General features: G+C 58.4%; 2 protein-coding genes across 3 annotated transcripts; both read left to right on the plus strand.

Annotated features, from left to right (window-relative positions):
* The first annotated feature begins 6,044 nt into the window (after nucleotides 1–6,044).
* Nucleotides 6,045–12,148, plus strand: ATP6V0C (ATPase H+ transporting V0 subunit c). Of its 2 annotated transcripts, XM_004270285.4 has the most exons (3): nucleotides 6,467–6,685; nucleotides 11,053–11,236; nucleotides 11,386–12,148. In XM_004270285.4, exons 1-3 carry the CDS (start codon nucleotides 6,607–6,609, stop codon nucleotides 11,588–11,590), a joined length of 468 nt encoding a protein of 155 aa, XP_004270333.1. In that variant the 5' UTR covers nucleotides 6,467–6,606; the 3' UTR covers nucleotides 11,591–12,148. The 2 variants fall into 2 exon arrangements, with proteins under 2 accessions (XP_033284965.1, XP_004270333.1); XM_033429074.2 differs by lacking the exons at nucleotides 6,467–6,685; nucleotides 11,386–12,148 and adding an exon at nucleotides 6,045–6,418 and having other exon boundaries at nucleotides 11,053–11,240.
* A 157-nt stretch (nucleotides 12,149–12,305) lies between these two features.
* On the plus strand, nucleotides 12,306–19,417 carry AMDHD2 (amidohydrolase domain containing 2). The gene is made up of 11 exons (XM_012533193.3): nucleotides 12,306–12,473; nucleotides 12,560–12,696; nucleotides 12,777–12,916; nucleotides 16,451–16,505; nucleotides 16,681–16,893; nucleotides 16,977–17,065; nucleotides 17,145–17,289; nucleotides 17,364–17,471; nucleotides 17,637–17,705; nucleotides 18,714–18,815; nucleotides 19,191–19,417. Exons 1-11 carry the CDS (start codon nucleotides 12,391–12,393, stop codon nucleotides 19,277–19,279), a joined length of 1,230 nt encoding a protein of 409 aa, XP_012388647.1. The 5' UTR covers nucleotides 12,306–12,390; the 3' UTR covers nucleotides 19,280–19,417.
* Nucleotides 19,418–20,586: the final 1,169 nt, after the last annotated feature.

Here is a 20,586-nt window from a genome sequence, read left to right on the forward strand (position 1 = left end):
TTATTCTATCTGGAAGTTTATGGAAGTCACTATGAATGTCTTTTCTAATCCCTTGCATTTTAGTTGGGTGTACGTATACAACAAACACGTAAGACCTATTTTCTCTGCCACCTGCACACACCTGTCCTTCAGTTCCTCCCAGGGCTGGCGGATTGCCAGCGGCCCTCCCATCCTGCCGGCAGCCTTGGCGGCTCTGTCGCGCTCTTGCCTTCTGTTCCTCTTCCCCACACTGGCGGCTGGACACTCACTCCTGCTGCTCCCCCTTCCTTTGCCGTTGCCTTCCAAGACCTGCGTGTTCCCGTCATCCCTTTCCTGCTGCCACCTTCAGATGGCTTGGCCCAGGTCCCAGAAATCCTGGGCTGGTAGGGGAAGAGAGGCTTGGCCCCAGTGCTGCCAGCTCTCTGACACCAGCTGTTTCAGTTCCTCTTCTGAACGAAGAGACTGGGCCTCTGGACCATTTCCCATCCATCAGTGGGCTGCGTGCCCCTGCCCCAGTACCCCTCCCCTGTTGGCCTGTGAGAGCAGGAGCCCCCTGTGGTGCTGCCCATGCTGGTGTCCATCGGACAGTTCTGGATGGGGATGGCTGTGCACCTGTCTCACGTGTCAGTGTGTGTTCCTGGGGCCTGCGGTTGGGGATGCCCCAACATTCCCTGCAGTCCCTTCTTACTGTAAGTGGGCTTAGGCCCATCTTATGGTTGACATTAAGACACTGTGACCCTGGGACTTCCCTAGTGGCGCAGTGGTTAAGAACCTACCTGCCAGTGCAGGGGACATGGGTTCGAGCCCTGGTCCAGGAAGATCCCACATGCCACAGAACAACTAAGCCCGTGAGCCACAACTACTGAGCCTGCACTCTAGAGCCCACGAGCCACAACTACTGAAGCCCACGCGCCTAGAGACCGTGCTCCGCAGCGAGAGAAGCCACCGCAATGAAGAGTAGCCCCCGCTCTCTGCAACTACAGAAAGCCTGCGCACAGTAACGAAGACCCAACACAGCGCCACCCCCCCAAAAAAAAGGACACTGTGACCCGGGCCAGAGTTGGGCAAGATGCGTTCCCTGGGTGGGGGGATGGAGAAGGCCCCCATAGGGGAGGTAGGGATGCAGGCCTATATCCTCCAACATTTTGGAGGCCTGCCTCCCTCAGGCTGGGCCAGCTGTGGTGGCCACGGTGTCTGCCCAGAGCTCCACCAGCCTGGGCTACCTCTCTCCTCCCAGCACCACCTCACATGGGCCCCTTTTTGGGCCTGGTCCAGGGTAATCGTATCTCAGCTTGTGTTCCCATCTGTAGCCAGCCATGGAAATGCTTTGTTTTATTGTCCTTTTAAACATTCAAATGGTTAAATTCAAAGTGAGCAATGCAGTGGCCCTTAGTGCCATCACAGTGCTGTGCAACCACCACTGCTATCTAGTTCCATGACATTTTTATCACTCCATAAGGAAACTCATTTAAGCACTTGCTCTGCATTTCTCCCTGTCTCTTGTTTTTTTTAAAGGTAAAATATGCACCTCGTAGAAAATCAGTACAGTACGGGAATATCCACAGGGGGAGGTCTCCCTCCCAGTCTGGTCTCGGGGACCCACCGCTGTCAGCAGGGTCTGTGCACTTCAGGTAACCCACCTGTGCACTCTCCCCACCCTGCTGCCTGTCACTTAACTGCATCTCAGGGGTCATCCACCTGCTTCCATCTCATCAACAGCTGCCCAACTTTCTGTGGTGTGGATGGTCTGTAATTTAAGCACAAACAGGATCCTGTCTCTCCCCTGCTCAAACCCTCTTTATCTTTTGGGACTTCCCTGGTTGTCCAGCAGTTAAGACTCCATGCTCCCAATGTAGGGGTCTCGGGTTCGATCCCTGGTCAGGGAACTAGATCCCACATGCCACAAATAAAAGATTCCACATGCGGCAAAGAAGATCCCACATGCTGCAACTAAGACCCGGAGCAGCCAAAAAAATAAAAAATATATATTTTAAAACCCTCTTCATCTTTAAAAAATATATATTTATTTATTTAGTCTGTGCTAGGTCTTAGCTGCAGCACATGGGCTCTTTAGTTTTAGTTGCGGCATACAGAATTCCCTGACCAGGTATTGAACCTGGGCCCCCTGCATTGGGAGCGTGGTCTCAGCCACTGGAACACCAGGAAAGTCCCTCTCTTCATCTTTTAAGCCCTCATTTAGAGATCACCCGCTGGGGGCCATCTGAGCTTTCCAGACTTCTCCCTCCTTTGTAGCTGATTTGGCACTGGGATGTCATTGTCCTTGAGTCCAGCCCTCCCAGGTAGGGTAGGAGCTGTCTTCCTCAATCTTGTATCCTCAGAGCCTAGCTCAGTGCCCGCACACGGTAGATGCTCAATTAAGTGCCAGACGAGTGGCTTAGAGTTGAAGGCTGACTGTTGGAGTGGAGGGAGGTCATACTGGCCTTCAGGGTGCTGAGCCCAGACCAGGGCCGATGGTGCCCACCAGGGCTGAGGATTCATCCAGCGCACTTTCTGAGAGCTTGCTCCCTGTGCCTGGCCCTGGTTTACTGTAAACCCATAGGATTCCCCCTTCCTTCCTCTGACTGGCCCAGGGAGAGTCACACACTGCCCCCTGGCTGTCGGGGCCAGCCCCTGGGTTTCCTGCCTGCTGCCAGTCTGGTTCTCAAAGAGTTTTAAGAATCAGTCAGGCTGGGAATTTCCTGACAGTCCAGTGGTAAAGCCTATGCGCTTCCACCGCAGGGGGCCCGGGTTTAATCCTTGGTCAGGGAACTAAGATCCCGCAAGCAGCTCTGCTTGGCCAAAAAAAAAAGAGAGAGAGAATCAGTCAGGCCCTTTCTCATCAGCCCTCAGAGTTGGGGTCAGTGGGAAGTGGGGGGCTGCTCCATCTCTGGGATCACCCCAGTCCTCCACCTCTTGCCTCTCTCAGGGCCTGACATCCAGCTGGAGCCACTCAGGAAAACACAGTCTCCCCTGCAGGACTGGCTGCCCCGGCTGTGCCCCTGTCCTGCTTGTACATAGACATTTTTTATTTAAAAAAAAAAACACCTTGTATCTTTTTGTAAGCTCCAATTATTTTAATTATACCAAAAAGTCATCTTTATGCATCCCGCCCCTTCCCCCTCTGATATCGCAACTATATTTTTTGTTCCATCTCCTCCCAGCCTTGCCTGGGCCACACTTAGCTCTTATCTATCAAGTCAAGAGAGCCTGGTGCCCTCTCTGAGCATCACACCCTATGGTATGTCTTCATGGCTACTCGGAAGAATGGGACTGTCCGCTGGGAGAAGACGCTCTGCTTGGACACCTTGTCTGCAGTTTCCTGATATTCTTGATAAGACTGCCATGTCAGGCTGCAGGACTCTCTCTTCTTTGAAATGGCTTCCTCAGGATTCTAATTCTAATCATTTGAGGCCCTTTGTCACTTTATTCGTGGTCTCCATCTCCCCAGCCATCTCCTCCTTCCCTGAGGTCTCTGCAAAGTGCCATTGGATTTCTCTTTCCCACCATCTTTCAGTCCAGACAATGGGCCTGTTCATCCCCGTTAGAACCCTCGGGGAAGTTGGGACCTCACCCCGCATCTCTCTATACCTCTCCCTATTGGGGTCTCTGGCTTGAGTTTCCCAAAGCCCCTCCTTCTTTATTCCTGGAAATTCCCACCTGCACAGTGACAGGCCAGGGGCTTTTGACACTGTGATTTCACTCCAGGGGCTGCACAACTGTGAGGGAGAAGGCAGAGGTGTGTGTCCCTGGCCATTCCCTTACACATCCCCTGGCCCACCCCATCCCCGGGCCCTGCCTGATGCTGGGAGGCCAAGGGGAAGGTGACCTGGGTCTCTCCTGTCCCTGTCACTGGTCACCAGACACTCCCTGAGCTCCTATGCAGGAAGCAGGAGGTGTAGTAAGCCGCATAGGCTAGGCTCAGCCTGTGGAGTTTGAGTTTCAATTCCACTACTCGCTAGCCGGCTAACCCTGGGCAAGGTACTAAACCTTCCTAGGCCTGTTTCATCCACAAAATGAGGGTAATGGTTATATCTTCCTCAAAGGATCATTATGAGGATTAGATAATGCCCCCAAATGCTTAGAGGGACATTGAAGGATTCCAGGACCAGAGTAACTGGTCAGATGTACCAGTTAGGAAGCTCCCATGGTGACAGGGTGAGGAAGACTGGACAGGCAGACCAGGTTGGAGGCTGTGAGAAGACCCAGGCCAGAAGTAAAGGCCTGCCTCAGGGGCAGCAGCAGCAGTGAGGCAGGGGCAGAGCTGAGAGCTGGGAAGCCACAGAATCTCGGGGCCTGGTGAGTAATGAAGAGGGAGCTGTGACTCGAAGGCTGCTGGTGTGGCAGTGGCTGATGGCTGTGCCTCTTGCCGGAAATGGAAACAACCAAGTGGAAGCTGGTGGTGATACGCTGGGAGGTGAGTTCAGTTTGAGACATGCTGGTTTGAGGTGTCAGCACAGCCCCACTGGAGACCCGCTGTGACTTCTCACACCAGAACTTCGGCAGAAAACTAGAGGACGGTGAGCAAAGCCGACCTGCCCTCTGAGCCTGAGGGGGGAACTGTATCCCTGACCTCCCAGTCTCAGGACTTCAGCTGTGCTGGGGTTTGTGCGCTTTGCCACCACTGTGCTTTTGGCTGTGCAGCTTCCCGAGGGGGGCTGTCCTGTATCTCCTTTCCTTAGTCTGAATTCTGCCCCTGCATGCAGCCTCCCTGCCCCCCAGCCAGTGACAGCTCCCTGGTCTGGGCTCCCCGGGCCCTGGACCCTGAGTGCCTGTAATTATGGGGACTGGGCCTGGGGCAGACACTTGGGCATTCACTTGCTCGGACAGCTTCAGGTCTGGAAAGGTGCAGGTGATCACCCAGGGTAGGGCAGGGCAGGGAGAGCCCTGGGAACACCCGGGACCTGCAGTGAAGCTGAGGCTTCAGGGCTTGGGTCCGTCCTTGCTCCTCCTTGTGACTCCAGGAAGGAATGAGGGCATCAGGGCAGATGGTGGTGAACTGGAGAGAGTGGGGTGTGGGGAAGTGGGCAGCAGGCCGCGGCAGCAGAGAGGCCCATTCAGAGAGCCTGACGAATGTTCCTCAGCTTAGAGAAATGGTGGTCACCAGCAACCTTGGCAAGGACAAGGAGCTGGGGAGGAGGTGGAGATGCTGAGTGAAGATTCCTCTTTCCAGAAGTTGGTCAGGTGGCAGAGGGTGGTGGGGAGGGCTCTAGCAGAATGGTGGCCTCCTCTCTTTTGAAACACGACAGACATGGCACTTTGAGGGCTGCAAGTTCAGAGGGGGGCAAACTCAGCCTCACTGAGAAGACGCTGTGAGGGAGGTTCCTGTCATGGAAGGTGGGTTTGAGAGTCCAGTGGGAGGGCCAGGCCAGGGGAGGTGACCCCACCACCCACATGGAGAAGGCTGATGACAGCTACCACTCAGGCTGTTCAGGGAGAGTGCTTTAATGCTGGGACAAGGGCTTGGGGCTCAAGGGAGACCCAGGACCAGATGGCAGCCACCCAGGGCTCCTGAAATGCATGGGACAAAAAGGCAAAGGGAACCAGAGCTGGTGGGCAGAGATAAGGCAGCCAGTTGGGATGCCAGGATGGTCACATGGAATCATCAGGGTGGGGCCAGTCCCAGGCCAGGCTGCCTGCTGGGCTGAGAGGGAACCACTTACTGCTGCTCCAGAAATAAGGGCAGCCCTGCATTTGCAGGGTTTGTGTGGGAACAGGGAGAACAGGAACACCAGAAGATGTAGAAATCCGGGGAAGCCTTCACAGGTTGCAACACTGACAGGGCTTCAGACCAGTCATGCTTACATTTTGAGGGGCAGAGACAACCCCTCCAACTGTAGTCTGGGTCCCTGATGCAAAGGAGGGAACAGATACGGGGGAGGGGGCTCCTCTTCCTCGGAAGCCAGGAGAGAAATCACCAATTGCTGGGTTGGGGCCTGGTGGGTCTGGAAGAGTCTGGGGACGGTTTCGGCGGGGTGGGGGTGGGGGGCAACGGGAGACACAAGATTTCGGCTCCGCCTGCTTGGACTCTCAGATCACCCCAGGAAGTATGAGGACGTTCGGGGTAGACGGTAGTCCTGGGTCCCTGCGGTCTGGGCCGTGAGAACTCCTCGGCCAGCCTGCACACTGAGAACGCAAACAGAAAAGACGCTCGGAAGCGAACACCAAAGAGTGCCGCGCAGCCGCAGAGGAGGTGGGACACCTCGAGCCCCGCCCCATATGCTAATATGGCGCGCCACCGCCCCGCCCCGGCCCGGGGACCGGACGGGCCCAACGCCGCGGGGTTCGAGAGGCCGGCGGCGCCCGACAGCGCACCTGAGGAGGCCGAGGTGGGGCGGGGCGCAGGGGTCCAGGCCGGCAAGGCGACAACACAGTGCGTGGGCAGTCAGCGGGCCGCTAGGAGGCGTCCCGGGGCCATGACGCCCCCTACCGGCGCCAAGTGGTATGGCCCGCAGGGGCGGGGCCCGGGTCATGTGACGCGGCCACGGCCGCCATTTTGTTCTGCGGTGCTGGTATTTAGAGCGCAGCGGCTGACGGCCGGGATCGCTTTCCCAGCCGCCTGATTGCTCGCTTCGTACAGCTCGGTGCTCGCAGCGCCCGGCCCGACCTCGCCCCCGCCTCACCGCAGACATGTCCGAGGCCAAGAGCGGCCCCGAGTACGCTTCCTTTTTCGCGGTCATGGGCGCCTCGGCCGCCATGGTCTTCAGCGGTGAGCGCCGTGGCAGGAGGGACCCGGGAGGCGGGGGGCGCGCGGGGCTCGTGCCTGCTGCTCTCCGGGGTTCGGCGTGTGACGTCACTCTGACGTAATTTCGAGCTGTTGGGGGTCCCGGGTCTCACGTGACTGCAGGCCTGGGCCGGGGCCCTGAGGGCTGCAGGGGGCCGTCGGGTGTCTGGAGGGCAGGGCATGCGGGCTAGGTCCCGGTGTGGGTCCCAGGGTCTCCCGGGGGTCCCCGGCTGGCCCGCGGCCAGCCGGTCGTGTCGGTGCGGGGGTGGGGCGGCGGCGCCGCTGCCATCTTAGCCCCTGGAGAGGCGGGAGCGAGGCTGGGGTGGGGGCTCGCGGTCCTGCGTCTGCTCCGCACCCGCCCCCCCTATCCTGCGGGCAGGTGTGACATCACACCTCGGAAAGATCCCCCGACACAGGGCCGACCCTGTCCGTGGGCGGCGGAGGTGGGGAATCCGGCCCTGGCGCTCCCCGCCGTGGTCCACAGCCCTCGCCCTTGTGGCGGCCTGGCCCGTCGGCGGGGGTCAGGTGGGTCTGCACCTAGGCAGGTGCTTCCGGTTAGGGCTTGTCGGTGTTTCCCAATACCCCTGTAGGCGGTGTGGGTTGGTTAGAAAAACTGGGTTGAGAGGTTGGTCTTGAGAGCCGGCAGGGACCCAGAGGTGGGAGTGGAGTTGGGGGGTGGGGGTGGGTCAGACAGGCCGAGGGTGCAGTATGGATGTCTGGGAGACAGGCCACCCTCAGCACTGCGTTTGCAGACGCTTGTCGGGGTGAGCGAGGTAGCATGAAGCCTCAGTGTTGAGGGGATTGGGTTTTTTTCCATAGAAGGAAGTCTTCAGTTCAGGCCTGAATGAATGAATGACCTTTCTCCCTTTCCCTGAGGCCTGGAATTGGGAGGGGCTGCCCTAGGAATGGAGAAGGGGCCTTGCAAGGTTTTTGATGGCACCTTGGTTTTGAAGTTGGGTCTTATCAGTCCTGGGATGTAAAATTCAATGAAAGTGGGCCCTCCTGGGAGAATAGCACTTGGGCCCGGCCAGGAATGTGGGACCCAGGGAGGTGAGTCCTGACCCAGCTGCAGCCCTTGTGGACTGGTCTGGCCTGGTCTGGTCTAGGCCTTCTGAGGTAGGTCTGGTTTTGGGCTTTGATGACTCGCCCTGCCCCACCCTGTGTGGTGGACTGGAGAGGCTCCCTATGCAGGTATGTGGAGGGATTGAACTCTAAACACTCTCTGCTGACTATAAACACTAGTGGGGTGGGGGCTTGGGGCCTCCCTCTGCCCAGGCCGGCCTGCCTGCTGGTCACAAGCTGCTGAGTGGGCCCTGCCCTTCCCGTCATGTGCGAGTAAGGGATCATTTGTGGTGGGAGAAGTGGCCTGTACTTCCCCTTTTGTCCTAGGCGATGCCTACTATTTCCACATCTTCCAGAGCTGCCTGCTCTCCCGTGCCTCCCAGCAGGCTGCTGTACCCTCTTTTCCCTCACCGTTTTCTGCTCTTTGCCTCCGGAATGCCTCCAGGGCCAGTGCCTGGCCACTTGTGGGTTGTTGATTGTCTGTCATTGACCATTCAGTAATTCTCCATTGAGCTCCTACTATGTGCCAGGCACTGGGGGACATCGGTGAACAAAACAAGAACCCTGCTCATGTGCAACTTGAAATCTGGCAGAGTTTACACCCGAACCCTTTTTCCATATCCAGCTCCTGGCCTCCTTCTGGTCACCAGGTGCCTCTTTTCCTGTCCTTCTAGAACTTACTTGGTACTTTTGAATAGAGCCTGACCAGCAGGTCTTTGGAAGTTACTGAGACAGGGTATCACTGGTCCAGAGGTATTTTGCTTGCCCCAGGCTCCTGGGAATTGGGGCCACCCGTTCTGGTTGGCTCGTATGCAGCTTCACTCCTGCTCCCCTCCCTACATGGGGCTTACTGTGGCCCTACAGTAGCTAGCTTCTTACTTGGTCAGTTGGGTCAGACTCTGACTTAATTTCTTTCTCTAGAACCTTTCTCCAGGGCCTGTCTTCGTCTACTTCCTTGTGCCTTCCTGAACAGTTCTCAGGCCTCAGGTGCTGCTGCTAGGGTGAGTGCAAGCTCTGTCCGCGGCTCCTGGCCCAGATTGCCACTGGCCTGCCTAGCACTTGGCTGACTGGGCTTCTTACGACTGAATGAGGTCCACTCCCTCTCCCAATCCCCATCACCCATTCCAGCTTCCCTTTTTTTCTTAACTTACGACCCAAGTCTTGTATATTTTTTCTTCATCATGTCTTCCATGGAGCCATCAGTTGCTCCTTTTCCATATCTTCTGTGACTTCCTCCCTACCAGTGAGCCACTGGTGTTTGGCGCTATGTTCACGGAACTGTGTCCTGATTCCTCTTTCTGTTCCCTGCTCCATCTGGAGCACCTTCAGGCTTGGACTCTGGAGCTGGCATCCAGGGTCTTCCCAGCCCAGCAGCCTGGGTCAGGCTGCTTTTCCCTCTTGATGGTCATCCTTGTTTCTTCCCTTTGTTCCTCTTGTGGCTTCCCCACCCCCAGGGGAGGCACAGCCACATGATCTCCATGCTGCACTCTACAGAGAAGGGCCCAGCTCACTTGCCAACTCTCACCCGCTCCAGCCTTGCAGCAGGGCCCACTGCCTGGGGCGCTGGCTTCCCTGTAATGGGGTCTCACCCAGTGCCACCTATCAGTCTGTGTCCTCGTCCTTGAGTAATGAGCCCTGGCGCTGGCCTGGTGTGGTGCTGGGCCCGTAGTAGGAGGCTGAAAAATGCACGGTTGCTCCAGGAGCAGCTTGGTGAAGATTGGCACCTGAAGGCTGGATGTCGGGGGTGTGGAGGGGAAGCAGTGAAGGTCCTGCTGCCCCCACCACTGCCTCCCTCCCTCTGCTCCCTATCTGGTGTCTCTGCTCTGTGTGGTCTGGAATCTTCTTCCTCTTGCCTCGCCTTTCTGTGACTACCTACTCACTATCAGCCCTCCACTCAGTTGTCACCTCCCTTGTGAAACCTTTCCCCAGACCTCCCCACTCTTCCTGGAACATGTTACCATGCTTGGAGGGGCTGCGTCTATCTCTTCACCAGGCTCAGAGCCCTGGGAAGGCAGAGCCCCTCTGACCTCATCCCTGCTCTGCAATGAGCACAGATTAGTCATCTTTTGACAGCCCAAACAGGTGAGTCAAAGATGCACAGGAATGTCTGGGATTGTCCTGGCCCCTTCCACCTCTAACCCATGTCAGCATCTGCTCAAGCCGCACATTGGGAGCCTCGAGGGTGGCGACTGGAGTCAGAACAGCTGCCTGGGGCCCTGTGGTTGTCTGTTGTACTTGCAAACGTTTTTCCTAGGCTTGGAAGACAGGCCAGGAGAAGGGGGGCTTTCAGGAAGGCAGCCCACCCTGGGAAGAGGGAGGAGAGATAGTGGCAGGGGAGACAGGAGTCCTGCAGTGCCTAGAGCCTCCCCCCCACCCCAGTTACCAGAGGCCTCAACACAAGCTAGGCTTCTCACAGGTCTGCAGGGGCCTTGGGGTTGGCCTGGGTGATGGCTTCACAGCCCACTGTCTTTCCTGTACCCTGTCCTCTCTTTGACTTGCCCTTTCTCTGGTTGTTCAGAGAGGATTCTCCCTGAACTCAAGGGTCCTGGCCTGCTCTGTGGCTGAGGGTGCCGAGAGCTGCCTTTTCTGGCAGAGCATTCAGCCTGTTGACAGACACACTAGCCCTTGCTGCAGCGTGTCCCTGGGCTGGGAGTTGTGGGAAGTGTGGTGGGCAGGGTGGGGAGTGGGCGAACCTCTGGCCTGAGAGGACAAGAATTGCCAGGCCAGCTTCCCCTGACCCTGCACTGCAGTGGCTCTTCCAGCGTGTTGTCTCTGCACTTAGTCCCAGGGCTTGTGGGCTGACCCAGGCTCAACATCTGGGCTGTTGACATAGCTCGTGCTTTTCCAGGCCTTTCCTGACGTGGGAAAGTGCCTGGTGGGACAAAAGGTGCCCAGAATCTGCAAGGCTTCTGTGCCCAGCTGCCTGTTTCCCCACGTGACAGGGCAGCCTGTCACAGCTCCCCCTTTTAGGTCTGAGGCTCCATGGAAGCATGGGATCTATGTAGCAGGCATGGGGAGTGCTGTTGAGCCTGGGTTGGGATTTCACAGGAAAGCAGGAACCCATATGGGCCAGACAGCCATGAGGGTATCTGGTGGAGGAACCCATACCGTGGGTTCCTTGAGTGCCCAGCTATGGCTGTTCCTCTGAAAGCCACCTGCTCCTGGCTGAGTGCCACTTTCATCTTGCCCCTTGCGGGTGATAACTTGCGTTGGCCTTCAAGTATGCCAAAAGCTGCCCCCAGGGTTCTGGCCACAGGTGCTCTGGGCTCACCTCATCTTCTCCCCCTCAGCCCTGGGTGCTGCCTATGGCACAGCCAAGAGTGGCACCGGCATCGCAGCCATGTCTGTCATGCGGCCGGAGCTGATCATGAAGTCCATCATCCCGGTGGTCATGGCCGGTATCATCGCAATCTATGGCCTGGTGGTGGCAGTCCTCATTGCCAACTCCCTGAATGATGGCATCAGTCTCTACAGGTGAGGCCTGGGTTGCTCTCCCTACACCCTGCCTGGGGTAAAGCCACTGTGCGGAGCCAGGAGGGGTCTTGGGTGGATGGCTGGTGACCCATGCCTAATGCCTTCCCTGGCTGTTGGCTAACATCCATCCTGTGTACTCTCTCCCCCAGGAGTTTCCTTCAACTGGGCGCTGGCCTGAGCGTGGGCCTGAGTGGGCTGGCAGCTGGCTTTGCCATCGGCATCGTGGGGGACGCCGGCGTGCGGGGCACTGCCCAGCAGCCCCGGCTATTCGTGGGCATGATCCTGATCCTCATCTTCGCCGAGGTGCTCGGCCTCTACGGTCTCATCGTCGCCCTCATCCTCTCCACAAAGTAGCCCCTCCGGGCCCACCAGCCACAGAATATGATGTAAAGACCACCCCCTCCTCATTCCAGAACGAACAGCCTGACACACACGCACGGGGCAGCTGCCTGCCAGTAGTTGGTCTTGTAAATGCGCAGTGTCCTAGTGCCCATTGTCTGTTGCCCCCAGCCTTGCCCCTGCCCGCCCCGTGCCGTGGACATCTGGGCCCACCACTCCCGGTCCAGGCCCCTGACCAGTGAGGATGCAGGCCTCTGGCCGCCCCCCACCCATCTGCCCTAGAGTGCTCTGTGTATAAGGATGAATTAGAGTTGTCATTTTCTCTTCACTGGATGTTTATTTATAAAGATTTGACCTGTTCATACGTCTATGGAGCAGCCCTCTGTCTCCCAACTCTATAGTAATCTTAGGTAGACTGTTGCGTTGTGCGGTTACCGGTTACCGTTTGCCCTGAGACGCGTTGGATGGAACCACCTCCTGCAGCCCTGGCTGCCAGGGCCGTGGCGCAGTGTGTTGGGCCCACTGGGCCCTGGCGCCGAACCGTGTCCAATAAAGTTCTCGGATGTGACTGGATGCCTGGGTGTGGGTCGCTTGTTGGGTCCCGGGGCTCGCGGGTGGCAGGGCCGGGAGGGAGGGGCCGAGGGCCGAGGGCCGGGCCACCCGGGAAGACGTCACCGCGTCATTGTGTACTGCGCTGGTCACGTGGGTGCCCGAATCACGTGGGCACGCCTCAGCTGAGGGTCACGTGCGCCCGGCCAAGCTCTAGGCCGGAACTCGGCGCGGAATCCGGCGCCTGCCGCTTGGTTGGGCTCAGGATGCGCGGCGGGCAGGGCGCGGCGCGGGCCCCGGTGATCCAGTTCACCAACTGTCGCATCCTGCGGGGCCGGGCGCTGCTCAGGTGGGTGCGGGCCGGGGCCGGGGCCGGGGCTGCCCTGGTGGGCTCCGGGGCCGGTGATGCGAACCTCCGCCCCGCTCTGTGCGCAGGGAGGATCTGTGGGTGCGCGGGGGCCGCATTCTGGACCCGGAGAAGCTGTTCTTTGAGGAGCGGCGCGTGGCTGACGAGCAGAGGGACTGCGGGGGCTGCATCCTAGCGCCCGGCTTCATCGACGTGCAGATCAACGGTGTGGTCCGGAGCCCGCGGGGCGGGGACCCAGAAGAGGAGCTCTGAGCACCGTGTGATCCCCTCTTGTCTGTACCGCAGGTGGGTTTGGCGTTGACTTCTCTCAGGCCACAGAGGACGTGGGTTCGGGAGTCGCCCTGGTGGCCCGGAGGATCCTGCCGCACGGAGTCACCTCCTTCTGTCCCACGTTGGTCACCTCGCCACCGGAGGTTTATTGCAAGGTGAGGTCAGGCTCCCGGCCTCCAGTGAAGGAGGCCCCAGGAACACCCAGCCTCTTAATTTTCAAATCTGATCTCTTTCCCTCACGAACACCCCTTGGCCCTTGAGTCTGGCCTCACCTGCTGGCCTCCCTCCACCTGGGCTTGGGGGTCCCCTCCCCTGGGCTTTCTCATCCAGGTGTTCCTCCGCCTGGTGTGCCACTGCAGGTCTGACTGTCCCCATGGGCTTCCGCATTCGCTGCCTCAGCCACCTGCCATACGCCCTCCCCACCCTGCAGTCTGGCCGCCTCCAGGCACCTCCTTGACTATGGCTGCTGGGGACTCTGTGATTGCCACATCCTTAGTTGATCATGCCCCACCACCGATCTGTGGTATGCGGTGCCAGTGGACAGCTCTCCAGGAAGAAGCTCCATCACCTGCCCCAGGCTTCCTCTGCTGGTCCCGCATGCACCACCACACTTCTTTCTCATCTGCAAGTCTTGGGATTCAGTTGTCCACAGTCCATTTTTCTTTTAAGTTTTACTTTGTACGCAGGTTCTCCGGTTTTGCTCTTTGCCACGTTATGTTATTCGATCTTGTTTTCTCTGTTTGTATATTGTTCTGTTTCTCTGAATTTCTGAATTGTAGCTGGCACACAACATACGTGTTTGCTCCTTAGTATTTACTCTTTTCTTAAAAGCATGGGTATTCCTTTATTCGAGTACCATGGAGTCCTTGAGTTTTGGGAATTAACACGGTTTCCTTTTAGTCTACCTTTTATGTTCGAGTTTTGTAGTTTTTCTCCAGACCAGGATCCATCCCAGGATCCTGGATTGTGTTGCCTGCTGTGGGGTCCCCTCCTGGGTGTGTGCACGCAGACTCAGAGCCTGGAGCTGGGGGAGGTTGGCTGTGGACCCGGGTTCGGTCCTGGCCCCCTGACTTCGTGTATCGTCTCGGAGACTCGGGACAACGTTATTTGTTTCTGAACCTCAGTTTTTTCAAGCCTTAAGTAAGAATAATAACGGAATGCATCTCTTAGGATTGGGCGCTCAGCACTATGCTTGGTTCATAGTATGCCCTTGGTAAATGTCAGCTATGGACATCTTTCCGGAAATTTCCCCGAGTCTCCCACGACAGAGTCAGGTGTCAAAAACCAATCTCATTTTCCTGCTGCAAACTGGCCCCTAGTTCTGTGTTTTCTCTTTCAGTCATCAGGCTGTAATTTCCCTGCCCAGGATCCAGGAACATGCCTACCCTCTTGCCCCCCCTTCTTTCTCCTCCCCTCTCCTGGTCCCCAACAGTGAGGCTTAGTGACTCCTAACCCAGTCTCCCAACTACTCTCCCAGCCCTGGGTCCTGCCAGAGTGGCGTTTCCTAGGTGTCAGGCTCCGCACAACACTCATGTTTCCCCCAACCTCCTGCAGGGTTGACCAACCCTCCTGAGCATTCCTTCCCCACCTGCATTTCAGCCATTCGAGGCAGCTCCCTCTTCTGCCCCCAAGCTCTCCGCGTGGAAGGCCTCTGCCTCTCTCTCTCCGTCCTGTGTAGCTCCTCTGCTGCGCGCTGCCCATGCCGTGCTGTCACCCGCTGCCCTTGATTTCAAGCAGCACCTTCGAGCATCATGATATGAACTGTGGGGCTTCTTCCATAGGGGAAGGAGTTTTGGGCCAGTAGGGCTTCTGTCTTACGTTTTCTTCCTGTCACCCTTCATAAATGCTTACAGGATGAAAGCCTTGGGAGGCATAGAGTAAACTGATTTATGGTGGAAATCGTGGAGGGCTTTGAATATGAAAACTTTGATACCAGTATCACGTTAGAAACCAGAGAACTGTTCACTTGGATGTCCCCACACACGCCTCTCCCTTCGTTCTGCCCCATCTCCCTCCAGGGACGTTTCACAGTGGGCGGAAACAGATTGCTACTTTGTCAGAAGTTCTTCAGGTCCACTGAGACCACCTGCTCTTTTTCTGGGGTCTCCTCCTCCAGTCTTGCCCTTTCCTACCCTTCCAGGAGGAGGGTCTGAGCGCGTTGTTCTCTGCTTCAGGTCCATTGTCTGCTGAGTCAACATCAGGCACCTCCTCAGGGTGGCAGCCAGGCCCTTTCCTCAGGCCCCAAACGCCCTCTACACTTTCACCTTTTCCACTGCTTTCCTGCCTTGAACGTGCCTCATTCCCTTCATCTCCAGACTGTTCTGTCTACTCAGTGCTTTCTAGCATTCCCTTTTAAAACTCTGTTCTAGAAAAACGCAGCCATTATTTCTTTTTTTAATTTTAATTTTAATTTTTTTTTTTTTTTTTTTTTTTTTGGCTGTGTTGCGTCTTCGTTTCTGTGCGAGGGCTTTCTCTAGTTGTGGCAAGCGGGGGCCACTCTTCATCGCGGTGCGCGGGCCTCTCACTGTCGTGGCCTCTCTTGTTGTGGAGCACAGGCTCTGGACGCGCAGGCTCAGTAGTTGTGGCTCACGGGCCCAGTTGCTCCGCAGCATGTGGGATCTTCCCAGACCAGGGCTCGAACCCGTGTCCCCTGCATTAGCAGGCAGATTCTCAACCACTGCGCCACCAGGGAAGCCCTAATTTTAATTTTTTAACCCTTTAGTGAACTTACGTGTATCCCACGGCTTGTTAGGAAAAACAGCAGCCCTTTGTTCCCACCAGTTCCCACCTAGAGGTAATCACTTTCAACTCAGCTGACCCTTGGAATTTGCCCCCGTATCTCTAGAAAATGTGCTAGTACTCCTGCTCAACTTTTTGGTTTAGGGCAGCGTAAGTGTTGCTTTCCACCAGGAAAGATAAGAGTTAGCTTTCTGTTAGCCCTTTCAGGCCCATCTCCTGCCCTCCAGCCCCCCAATCTCCCCAGAGAGTCACACAAGTGACTTTGCCCCTGGTGTCCAGATCCGGGCACAGTGTGGCTGCGCCATCGGTGCCTGAGCTCTCTGGCCACCAAGCCCTGCTTCTGCCTCTTGCTCTGCCTGGACTGCGTGCCCTCCTCCTGCGCCAGCCCTGCTTCCTGGGCCTGCAGCTCAGCGAGGCCAGGCTGGTCATCCTGTCTAGGTCCAGACCCTTTGGTGCGCAGCCCGCTGCGTCCTAGCTTCTGTCTGATGGGGCCCTTGAGGGCCTTGGTGCCATGTGCCTGCCCCCTGCTTGGGAGCTGTCTCCCCGCCTCTAGGTCCTCTCAGGCAGGGCAGGTTTGCATCCCTGGGCACCTGTCATTTCTTTCTTTTTTTTTTTTTTTTTTTTGCGGTACGCGGGCCTCTCACTTTTGCGGCCTCTCCAGTTACTGAGCACAGGCTCCAGACGCGCAGGCTCAGCGGCCATGGCTCACGGGCCCAGCCGCTCGGCAGCATGTGGGATCTTCCCGGACCGGGACACGAACCCGTGTTCCCTGCCTGTCATTTCTTGATGTGCTGTGCTTTCCCGTGGTTGGGGCCTTCGACCATCTTCTAACACCTGAGGGAAGGCCAGCAGGGGCTGGGCTCTGAACTCTGACCTCTGACCTTGACTGGGCTGTGACCTCTGGGTGCTGGGCCGTGGGGGGCAGGGCTTTAACAGCTGGTTCCCCCCAGGTCCTTCCTCAGATCCCCGTGAAGAGTGGTGGTCCCCATGGGGCAGGGGTCCTCGGTGAGTGGCTGACCCCTCTCCCCACCCCTACCCTGGGAGGCTCCTTGGGGACCTGTTGGCAGCCCCTTGCCTTCCAGATGCCCAACTGGGGAGGGAGGGCGGGCAGGCAAGAGGGGCCAGGGTTGGGGCTGCAGGGCAGGGGGCCTGCTGGAATCATCCCCTCCCCTCCCCCCAGGGGTGCACCTGGAGGGCCCATTCATCAGCCACGAGAAGCGGGGTGCACACCCCGAGGCCCACCTGCGTTCCTTTGAGGCCAACGCTTTCCAAGACTTGCTGGCCACCTATGGGGGCCTGGACAACGTCCGCATCGTGACACTGGCCCCCGAGTTGGGCCGCAGCCACGAGGTGATCCGGGCATTGACGGCCCTTGGCATCTGCGTGTCCCTAGGTAAGGGGGTGTGTCATCACCTTGGGGGCCAGCCCATCCGGGGTCCTGGGCTGGGTGCCGAGTCTGAGTCTGGGTCGCCGCAGGGCACTCAGTAGCTGACCTGGGCACTGCGGAGGAAGCCGTGCAGAGCGGGGCCACCTTCATCACCCACCTCTTCAACGCCATGCTGCCTGTGAGTGCCACCCCAGCTCCTGGCGGGAGGGTGCAGGGGTCCTGCTGTTGCTCAGCGCCCCCCGCCTGCCCCTGCCCAGTTCCACCACCGTGACCCAGGCATCGTGGGGCTCCTGACCAGTGATCGGCTGCCCCTGGGCCGCCACATCTTCTACGGGATGATTGCTGACGGCATACACACCAACCCTGCCGCCCTGCGCATCGCCCACCGGGCCCACCCCGAGGGTGAGCGGCCATACAGGGTGGGAGCCAGTAGGAAGACCAGGCTGGGCAGCTCCTGAGGCCCCTTCCCCTTGCAGGGCTGGTGCTGGTCACTGATGCTGTCCCTGCCCTGGGCTTGGGCAATGGCCGTCACACGCTGGGGCAGCAGGAGGTGGAGGTGGATGGCCTGACAGCCTATGTGGCAGGTGAGTGACCCCTGTCCCGAAGACTGCCGGAGTGAGGATAGCCTCTCAGCCCCTCTGGTGGGATATAAGAACCTGGGTGTCCCCTGCCGACCCATTGGGCCCTCGGGTGGCCCAGTGTGCCTGGTGCCCTTGGCCTCCCCAGAACCTGCCCTTTCTGCTCTCAAGGCACCAACACACTGAGTGGCAGCATAGCCCCAATGGATACCTGCGTCCGGCATTTCCTGCAGGCCACAGGTTAGTGAGGCTGGGGTGCGTGTGCCGCGTGTGTGTGTGCATGTGTGTGTGTGTGTATGAGTGTGTGTGCTGGGGCAGAGGCTACATCTGGGAGTAGCTGGAGGGAAGAGTGGGGACCACCAGGGCCTGTCTGTGTCTGGTGGGGTCCCCAGGGGATGGGCACTAGGAATGTGGCCAAGGTCCCGCCTGCAGGAGCTCATGGCAGAGGGAGAGGGCTGCGAGCAAGCGGATGGCTGGAACCCACAGTGACAGGCACTGAAGCCACGGCACCCGAGGGCAGGGCCTTGGCCTGGGGCCTGTGGAACTGCAGGATTGGCAGGTGCAGAGCTGTGGAGGGCAGTGGGGTGGGGGCAGCACTCCAGGCTCCAGGGTTGGGCTGCTTGGGGGCCTCTCAATGGGGTTGGCATGTTTTTGGGGAGGTGAGGAGGGTGTGTCTGGCAGAGGCTGTGGTGGGCCAGGCCCTGTGGGGCTCTTGGCAGTGCCTTGGGGCTGGGATGTCATGCAGGGGGCCGGGGGTGGGGGGCACCGAGGTCCAAGGTGCTGTTTGGAGCCGCAGGGAGACGAATTGGGAGGCACAGACAGCTGTTGGCCTGGCTTGGGGGGTGAAGCAGGGGATGGAGAGAATTGGGGTACCCAGCAGTATCCTCAGGTTGGGGGGAGGGGAGGGCCTCATCACCCTGCTGCGGAGTCTTGGGGTGTGACCTTAGGATTTGGAGCTCTGGGGCTGGGGGGGGAACCCTGCTGGGTACCCTCTTCCTGCCACTCACCCATCCCAGCCCTGCAGGGACCTCACTGACAAAATGCTCTAGACCCAAATGTCTGCAGGCCCCTCCCCTTGGCTTCCAAGGAAAGCACCCCTCCAGAAAGGAGGACCCCAGGCATCATGAGGCCACCCAGGACTCGGTGCTCTGCCGCTGCACCCCCACCCCCGGCCCTGCCTGCCCTGAAGTCAAATGGCAGAGCCAGCCAGAGGTTGGGAGTAGTCACCCATTTGTGCTCCCTGAGCAGGCTGCAGCGTGGAGTCTGCCCTGGAGGCTGCATCCCTGCACCCTGCACAGCTGCTGGGCCTGGAGAAGCACAAGGGGACCCTGGACTTTGGGGCCGATGCAGGTCAGCGCCCAATGAGGGGCGGCCTGGGAGTTCCTGGGAGGCCTGGGACAGAGCCAGGGAGGCAGGTGGGCAGGAGGTGGGCTCTTCCCCTCACCTAGGTGGCTTTGCCTGGCCAGTGGCCTCGGTCTGGCCCCCCTTTCCCATCCGGTAGGCTAGGCCTTCTGGCATCTGAGATGGGCCAGGCAAGGGTCTGCGGGAACATTGTTGGCTGTTCTCTGCTGCCCGGAGTCTTGCTTCTGGGGCCTCAGTCTGTGATGGGCTGGGATGTCCTGCACAAGTCGTGTGCCGGGCCTTGGTTTCCTGCACCCGGGCCTTGGGGTGGGGACGGTGGCAGCCCTGCCCCTGCCTGCTTCTCACCACCCACCTCTGACCCAGACTTTGTGGTGCTCGATGACTCTCTCCACGTCCGGGCCACCTACATCTCGGGCGAGCTGGTGTGGCAGGCGGAAGAAGCCAGGCAGTGACTGAGGACCGCCGCTGGAGGGGATGCCCAACCCCAGCTGGACACTGTCGGCTGGGCCATCGAGGAACTGGTCTCCAGAGAGTGGTGGGGGCCTCGGCCCGGAGGCGGCTGGCTTGGATAAACATGTGCCCCGTCGGGACTCGCCTGGTCTCTGAGTTTTTTGCTTCAAAGTGGGGCTTTTGCTGTTTCTGTCCTCACCTTGGTGGCTGTTGGTGGTGGTGGTTGGGGCTGGTGTTTGTGGCTCAGGGTTGGGAGTGGCCGGATTCCAGCTTCACCCTGCCTGTGGGGTTTATGGGGCTCAGTGGGGGCAGCAGGTCCCCTCTCTGTTAGACAGATGTGTTTGAGGCCTGCAGACCCACAGGCAGATGAGCTAGCTGAAAATGAACAGAGGGCAGGAGGGGGAAGCCATGGACTACAGGCTGGAAATCCGGCAGGAAGGGGCTTGGGGAGTGATTGTTCAGCTTCAGCAGTTTGCCTATGGGGCTGAGCTAAAGGGTAGGTGCACCTTGGAATGTTTAACAGGAAAGAATGGATCAATGGTCATGGAGACAAGTTAGGGAACAGGCTGGATGGCGCCGAAGACAGGAGGGGCCTCGGGTGGGCACTGCAAAGGGTTTGGGAGGCTGGTGTGTGCGGGTGTCCTGTGGGTAGTTCTCTGTACCCCTGAGTTGGGTGGGCCAAGTGGAGGCCCAAGGCCACAGCGCTGGACCTGGACACGGCACCGGGCACTCCTCTCCAACCTTCAAGAGGAATCTGCACTGGCCTTGGGGCCCCTGGGCTGACCCCAGTCAACTTGCCCAACCAGAGTTTCTACTGCCTTGAGCCCTCAGGATAATTGAGGCTCCATTTCTTTTGGCTTCTTTTCTGAACAGCTCTACTTCCTGACCCAGCTCCTGAGTGGGTAAAATGATCCGCTTGTGCCCTGGTGTTTACACAGCTGTGGGTGACCCTGCCTGGTGCTGGTAGGCAGCTTGGGGGTCCTCGGTGTGTATCCTGCACCCTGCCACTGTGTTTGTCCATTAGTGTCATCCTGCAGCCTCCGGTGTCCTCAGCCTTGGCAACAGTCCCCCCACATTGGGAGCACAGGCTCTTGGGCTCCCTGGGTAGGACAGCTTTTTTTTTTTAATCTCTGCATTTTAATTAATTTTACTTATTTTATTTTTGGCTGCACTGGGTCTTTGTTGCTGCATGCAGGCTTTTCTCTAGTTGCGGCAAGTGGGGGTTACTCTTCTTTGTGGTGCGTGGGCTTCTCACTGCGGTGGCTTCTGTTGTGGAGCACGGGCTCTAGGCACACAGGCTCAGTAGTTG

This window comes from Orcinus orca, chromosome 16 (genome assembly GCF_937001465.1).
Source record: "Orcinus orca chromosome 16, mOrcOrc1.1, whole genome shotgun sequence".
In the NCBI taxonomy this organism is placed as follows: Eukaryota; Metazoa; Chordata; class Mammalia; order Artiodactyla; family Delphinidae; genus Orcinus; species Orcinus orca.